We start from the raw sequence: 8,158 nt of genomic DNA on the forward strand, positions 1-8,158 counted from the left end.
CACCACCACCACCACCATCATCACCATCACTACCATTACCACTATCACCACTGTTACTACTACCAGCACTATTACCATCATCTCTACCGCAACTACCATTACCACCATTACTACCACCACCACCACCACCATCACCACCTATTGAATTGACTCCAACTCAGGGTTTTCAATGCCTGATTTAAAAAAAAAATAGATGCTCAGATCTTTCTAATGAGGTGCTTCCAGATGGACTTGAACTATCAACCTTTCACCTGGGACCACTCTCTGGGAGAGAGGGGAGTGCAAACTGGCTGCCTGCCTACAGCTTGCACACAATTTTGGGGAATGATTTATTTGACCTCCATTGTGTTTTAAAGACTTAAAAACATTGTTTAAATTGTGCATTTACTGGTTGTCCCAAGAAAGGGAAGCTCTGGTCCCCATTCCCACGTGGTGGCAACTGGTACCAGTGAGCAGGGGACACTCCCTAGGTGGGACCCATGATCTCTAGTCCCTGCAGGTTCCACCTATGTTACCTGCCTGGCCCTTGGAGAGAACTGAGTTTGTAATCCCTGCTTTATCTAGTAGAGAAATCCCCAGTGTCTCCAAAACCAAGCACTCGATATTAACCAGAAGGCTAGGATTTCAAATTAACCCAGGGATACTTCAGAAAAAGATCTGGCAATCTATTTTCCCCAAAATCAGCCACTGGAAAATGTATGCACCTGGGCTTGTAGGAAGGTATGGTTATCTGCCTAGCCTTGCTCTGTGTCCTGGGGGAGACCCCAACTCCCCATTTCTCTATCCCCAGGGGTCTGATGCTGGTCTCTGCCTGTTTCCCCCCTCTGGTCTAGATGGTGGTATGGGACGAGGAGGGTTTCCAGGGCCGGCGGCATGAGTTCACAGCCGAGTGCCCCAGAGTGCTGGACCTTGGATTTGAAACAGTTCGATCTTTAAAAGTGCTGAGTGGAGCGTAAGTCCAAGGGGACCCGAGTTGGGTGCAAATGAGATGTTCTGTATTCCCAGGCACTAGCTGGTGTTCTCTCTCTCTCTTCAAAAAAAAAAAAAAAAGATTGTTCTCTTGTGCCTGCCTTGGTGTTGAAGAGCATGCAGGCCCGCCATGTAAGGTTTCACAGGTTGTACACTGCTCAACTGTTGTTGTAACTGTTAGGTGCCATTCTGACTCCAGCATCCCTATTCACGACAGAACAGAATACCACCAGCTCCTGCATCATCCCCGCAGTCATTGCCAAGTGTGAGCCCATTTTTGTAGCCACTCTGTCCGTCCATCTCATGGAGGGTCTTTTTTTGATGACCCTTTGGGTTACTAAACATGATGCATTTACTAAGAGCTGGTCTCTTCTGATAATATGCCCAAAGTAGGGGAGCAAAAAGGCTTTTCATCCTGGCTTCTAAGGAGCAGTATGCCTGTACTTCTCCTTCTGGTGTATGTCCCTTTCCAAGGACTTAGCCCTCCTCACAACATGTCCAAAGTATGTGAGATCAAGTTTCACCATCCTTACTTCTAAGGAGCACTGGGGTTGCACTTCCTTCAAATTTGGTTGCCCTTTTGACAGACTATGGAGCACTCAGCACTCACCTCCAGCACAACTCAAAGGCATGAGTGTTCTATCATCCTTAGTCATTGCCCATCATCCAGATGTATAGCAAGTAATTGAAAAGACCGTGGATTTAATCAGGGGCACCTTAGTCTTTAAGCTGACATTGTTGCTCCTTGCAACTATAGTGCGCCTCAAGTTAGGCGCCCTTTATTCCTCAGAGCAACATCTTTGCTTTTGAACACTTGAAAGAGGTCTCTTGCGATAGGTTTGCCCAATGCCATGTGTGGTTTGCTTTCATAACTACCTCCATAGGTGCTGATTGTGGATCCAAGTAAAATGGAATCTTGACAAATTCAATCTTTCCACCATTCATCGTACTGTTTCTAATCAGCTGTGAGATCCAGTTGCTAGGATTTTTATTTTATGTTAAGATATAGTCCATACTGGAGACTGTAATTTTTTTAAGAAAATGTTTATTTTATAAGAATTTACTTACAAAGTTCATATACATTGTTTTTCCACACCAGATCTTTCTCAGTTCCATTACCCACCCCTCTCTCTACCCATCAAATTGTGTGACCCTATGATTAACCCCCTCCAACCTGCCTACCCTCACTCCTCTCCTCCCACCCTCCCTCTCTTGGGTCCTCAAACACATTCTTCAATAATGGTCTTATACAGTATTTGTATTATTATTATTCATTTTAATGAACATTCACAGAGACTTTGGATTTCCATTCATGCATTGTTGCAGTTTTCTCCCTGCCCACCCCTCCCCCCAATTCACTCTTCTACTTGAAAAGTAAAAGAAAAATTCTTTCATTTTTATACAGTCCCTTCCGCCGAGTCCACTCCATTATGCAGCCTTTGTTCTGGATTCCTGTCGTGACAATAATACCCAGTCATATATTGTTTTTAAACAGTTCTCTCCCTCATCTGTTTCAATGCAGTATACATTATTTATCCCCTCTTTCTCAGTGAAGACTGTAATCTGAAAGCTTCATCAATAAGTGCTTCAAGTCCTCTTCACGCTCAGCACGCAATGTTGTGTCATCTGCATACATCAGATTGTTAATGAGTTACTCTAATCCTGATATCATGCTCTTCATATGATCCAGCTTCTCAGATGATGTGCTCCGCACACAGCTGTAGGGGGCGCTGTTTAGACACACGGTCCCCACTGAACGCAGGTGTATGGTGTCTGAAGTCCCCACTCATACTCATTGAAAGCTAGCATTGCTCACCAAAAGTAAAAACAAATATAGCCAGGCCAACCAGCATAATGCAAACAACTTTTAGCTAAATATTTCCTGCTTCGAGTTGGGGTGTTGGAGAAGAGTTCTGAACAGTCCATGGACTGCCAAAAGAACACATTTTTTTTTTTTTAGGGAGCAAATGCAACCAGGTTGCTCTTTAGAGACAAAGATGAGGAAAGTTCATTTCATACGCTTTGGGCATGTTTTTAGGAAAGGGGCCACTCCTTTGAAAAAAGACATCATGCTTGGAAAGGTGGAGAGTTGGACAGGAAGACTGTCAGCAAGATGGATGGATGGATGGATACAGTGACTGCAGCAATGGGCTCGAGAGTGTCAGATATGATGAGGACGGCGCAGGACGGGACAGGGCTCAGATCAATTCTTCAGAGGGCTGCTATGAACGTGCTTGACTAGATCACGCCTAACAACATTTTCTGCGTAAAAGCTGCACAACTTCTTGGCCAGTAGGTCACCAGAGCTCCCTACAGTAACTAATAGAACTGATGATAAAAGACAAACCCTTGTACATAGAGGTTTGTGGGGTTTTTTAATTACAGCCTCCAAATTGCTTTTCATGTCAATTCTTAGTACATCAGTCTGATTATAAAATCAACAACAACAACAACAAAAACCCCACGAAACAGATTTTTCAAAAGTAAAATCAGCATTGTACATAGAGTTTCAATAACTTATCTTTTGGAAGACTTTCCCCTCCCAGATCTTCCTCCGTACACTCAAATCCCCAATCTATTTGTTAATGATTGAGTGCGTTAACCATTTGTACCTCCAGGGATTCAGGTGAGTGTCTCACCTCCTGTGCCCTCTGCTCTCTGTCCACAGGTGGGTGGGCTTTGAGCACGCCAGCTACCAAGGACAGCAGTACGTGCTGGAGCGGGGCGAATATCCAAGCTGGGATGCCTGGAGCGGAAACACCGCCTACCCCTCTGACAGGCTCACCTCCTTCCGGCCCTTAGCGTGCACTGTGAGTCCTGCCCCTCCTGCTTCCAGAGACACGCTGCCCCTCCCTCCCAGGGTTCAAATTCTCACATCACCCTCTTCCAAGCGGTGAAATCTGGACAGTCCCTCACCTCTCTGAGTCTCAGTTTTCTCATCTTGAACTGGGAACACTGTCTATCAGGCTATTGCCAACAAGTTGACCTTAACTCATGGTGACCTTGCGTGTGCTATGGCGTTTCCAATAGTCAGTCTTCTCCCAAAGAGATTGCTAGGCCTTACTTCTGAGGCACTCTGGGTGGACTCAAGCCTACATAGATTCTTTTTTAAAAAAAAAATTAAAAAAATTATTTTGTGTGTGGATACTGTCAAATCAGATCTGACTGGTACAGAAGGAGATTGTCCCTCCTTCTCCAGCAGAGCATCTGGTGGACTTGAACCAGTATCTCTGGGATTACAGTGCAGCTTCTTGCCACTAGGCCACCAGCGCTCCCTAAGCCTATCTAGATTCTTGACGAGTCACGGGGAGTGTGAAGCGTGTCCACCTAGTGACCCAGTACCTAGAAGAATGCAAAGGCTCTGATCATATGGAGACAGTAAGTAATGCTGTCCGTGGCACCTCTGGTTGTTATACAACCTCGGATGGACTGTGTACTCTTTATTCATGACTCGGGAATCTGGAGGTGCTAAAATAAATAAAGCAGGGTGCTAGGGAGTAGCTAGTGATAAAATACTGTGGATAGGGCTAAGTGATATAGGAGCTCTCTGGTGGCCTAGTGGTGAGAAACTAAAAAACACATTTGAGCCACACGGTTCAAATCTACCAGCTCCTCCGCAGGAGGATAGACAGTCTCCTCCTGTGTGTTTTACTGCCTCTGAAAATGCACTGGCGCATCAGTTACGTGTGAGTTCTGATTCAATGGGAAATAGCAACCACAGCAACAAGGGAGAGAGGCTCCTGAAATGGGAAAAAGGGTTCTATTTCTTGTTTCCGATTCCTTCCCAGAGCTCCTGATTTCCTCTGTCGACTCCTGATTATGGAGCATGACTGGAGTGTGCGTAGGGATCTCTTTCTAAAACCCCGTTCCTGGCGGCAACTCCCTGTGTCCCTAGGGTTTCCTTAACAGCAGGCAGGAACTCCGGGCGTGTAGTTGATACGGAGTTCCACCACTGACCCAAAGGTGGCGCCTCTCTGGCAGTTCGAATCCACCAGCAACTCCAAGGAGTAACTATGGACAAAGTCCTGCCCAATTTGCAGCCTTGGAAAACCCTCTGCAGGGTCAGCCATGAGTCAGTTCTGACTCCACGGCAATGAATTTTGTTTTAATCTTTATGGAAGCCAATTGCTGGGTCCTTCTTCCAAAGCACTGTCTCTGGATGGATTTGAACTGTTCACCTTTCAGTTAACGTGAGCCAGAGCTGACTTGATAGTCATGGGCTTGGTTGCCTAACGTTACCTCACAGATGGGAAAGCTGGGGCTCAAGAAGGTGTCTTTTATTATGTTTTCCTTCAAAGCAATTTAACAAAAAAATTTATTGAAAACATTTTTATTGGCTTGCACATAATCATTCTTATACATCATGTTTACATCGTATATGTGTGCTTTGTGTTTTAGACAATCATTCACATACGTTATATTTTAGATAATTATCGTTGGTCTTTGCCTGTTAATACTCGACTTGATAGCACCTAATAACTATGCCTGTTATCACCCCATCTTTTCAAGTTCCTTTTGAACATTTGCAACTAATTTACCCCCACCTCCACTCACCAATCTTTGCTAGCTCAGTGATTCCCTTTTCCTTTTTTTGTCCCCCTGCTCTGCTTCTCCTTCTGAACATTTAACCAAAATTTTTAGTCCATTAATAACCTCACAAATACACACATTTATTGGCCAAAGTTAAGAGGGGAAACCTGCTTTAGCAGAATAAGAAAACAAAAGTCACATGTAAATAACCATACCTCGCAGGGGAAAGCCTACTTTGGACAGTTCTGTGAATTCCTTTCTGGTCTCTTTTGCTATCCATATATAATCATTTTATAGACACGGGTTGTATAAATGTAGAACCCTTGCAAAATGATCTTTCTCACAATGCAAATATTTCCCAATCAAATCTCATTTGCAACATCATTTTTTCAGAGCTCTTTTTAGGAACCCATTACCTGAATAAGCTCATTGGCTAATGTATTTCACCAGTTGCCCAGACAGTGTGATAAATACAGGGATGGATGGTGCAATGGGACAGATGTGAGCCCTGACCTCACACTGACCGTTTACTGCCCTGCATTTACTGAATCCTCAGGACAACCCTGAAAAGCAGATATAGTTAGTTTCTTTTTACAGATATGGCAAAAAAATTACCAAAACCAATCTCTTCTGTCCTCACGGTGCCCCTGTATGAGATAAGGAAACAGAAGCCTGGAAATGGCTCATACTGTATTAAGCTCAATCTGCAAATAAGTGGCAGAGATGGGATTTGAACCCAGACCTCTGCATCATTTCTTTTAGCCTTGATGAAGCAAATAGCACCTGATCCTGTAGGTTAGACATTTTGGTTGATTCCAGGTTTATTTGATGCTATTGCTTGTTGGTGTTTTGCTGTACCATCAAGCCTGCGAGTAAACATTGTTTTTTTTTAAAAAAAAATAAAATTGTAATAATGATTTTAACCAACCTTTACAGAGAAGTTAGGTTTCCATTCATTTAGTATTGCACATTTTACCCCTCTTTCTCTCTCCTTCCCCCTTCCCCAATTCACTTTTTTCCCCCTTGTTGTGTACCATCGAATTAAATCCAACTGACACAGGAAGAGATTGCCCCACCTTCTCCAACAGAGCATCTGGTAGATTCAAACCACGCACCTTCGAGATTGCAATGCAGCTTCTTGCCATTAGGCCACCAGAGTTCCCTCAGTTTTTGTTTGTTTTTTTTTTTAAAATATTCTTTCACTGTTGCACAATTACCTCCCATCACTCCGCCCAAGTCCTCTATGCAATGATGTACCTCTTATTCTGGGCTATTGTCGTACATATAATGCCTAATCATATATTCCTTTTTACAGTTCTTTCCTTCATCTGTTCCAATGCAATGGTCATTATCTATCCTGAGAGTGAACATTTTAATGGATAATTTGTTCTGTGATTCTTTCTTTTTTTTTAATTTCAGTACACACAGGTCTCTCAAATTTAATAGGGAGGGGGAATTTTTAACTAAACCCACCTCCCATGATTATAAGTTTCTGAAAGAGGGATTTCTGAGCAAAGGCTATATCTTATCTAAGATTATAGTATCTGCTACTTTATTTCTCTCCCAAAATTTTTGCAAGGGAGACTGATTTGGAAATTGAGGGCCTGGCTGTGGGGGTCAGCTGAAGACGTTGAGTTTCCTTCTGGGAATCTGAGGGTCTGAACCTGTTTTCTGTGCCACAGAACCACCGTGACTCCAGATTGACCATCTTTGAGCAGGAGAACTTCCTGGGCAGGAAAGGGGAGCTGAGCGATGACTACCCTTCTCTCCAAGCCATGGGCTGGGATGGCAACGAAGTGGGCTCTTTCCGTGTTCACTCAGGGGCGTAAGTGCCTACGAGGCTCTGTTAGACTGGGGAAGATGGGGTGGGGATTTTGAGATGAATAGGGGCTTTTCCTGTGAAAATTGTGTGCTTAAAGGCTTTGGGGTCCTGATACCTACATTCCAGAGAAGGGCACTGAGGCACAAGGAGATATTGACTGGGATCTGTGAGTTCCAAGTAAAGGACACTCAGTGGGACATCTCATTCTGTTCCCTTACTTCCCTCCCTTACACAGAAACATTGTCAAGGAAAGGTATATGAAAAAAGCACACTCATCCCTACTGCTCAGAATTTTAACTCCTAAGAGAAAATTGATGGGTTAACCTAGGACTTGACAATGATGTTGTTGGGTGATTCCTATACAGGAAAAGTGAAGGATACTAAAGGACGGTACAGTAAGAGATGGTGGTCTGTTCTGAGGTCCATTGGCTAATGAAATGATAGTTGAGCTGAGACATGACCTGTAGGGGAATGGCTGGAACAGTGTTTCTTCCAGAGGGAACAGCATAATCGATGGCTCAGTGGCAGGAAGTGGGTGGATACATTATGAGCACTGAAAAGAAAAACAGAAAGGCTGATTATGTGTCCATCCTCAGCCTTTGTGCCAATCTTGCTCACGAGGTTGGGCTTCCTGAGGTGACAATCTGTTCTCTCCTCCTCCAGCTGGGTTTGCTGCCAGTTCCCGGGCTACCGAGGCTTTCAGTATGTGCTGGAGTGCGATCACCACTCAGGAGACTACAAACATTTCCGGGAGTGGGGCTCTCACGCCCAGACCTTCCAGGTGCAGAGCATCCGCCAGACCAGCAGTGAGCAGGAAGATCCCTGCATTCGTCTGGA

At 44.3% G+C, this 8,158-nt stretch overlaps 1 protein-coding gene across 1 annotated transcript in view; it reads left to right on the top strand.

Annotated features, from left to right (window-relative positions):
• Nucleotides 1–8,158, top strand: part of CRYBA4 (crystallin, beta A4) — a 16,206-nt gene that overhangs the window by 1,263 nt on the left and 6,785 nt on the right. The window contains exons 2-5 of the mRNA XM_006890518.1: nucleotides 834–952; nucleotides 3,638–3,779; nucleotides 7,182–7,324; nucleotides 7,985–8,127. Of these exons, the coding sequence (XP_006890580.1) occupies nucleotides 834–952; nucleotides 3,638–3,779; nucleotides 7,182–7,324; nucleotides 7,985–8,127 (547 nt within the window). The remainder of the gene's footprint in view (nucleotides 1–833; nucleotides 953–3,637; nucleotides 3,780–7,181; nucleotides 7,325–7,984; nucleotides 8,128–8,158) is intronic.

This window comes from Elephantulus edwardii, unplaced genomic scaffold, assembly GCF_000299155.1.
Source record: "Elephantulus edwardii isolate Elephantulus edwardi_28Jun2011 unplaced genomic scaffold, EleEdw1.0 scaffold00089, whole genome shotgun sequence".
Taxonomy (NCBI): Eukaryota; Metazoa; Chordata; class Mammalia; order Macroscelidea; family Macroscelididae; genus Elephantulus; species Elephantulus edwardii.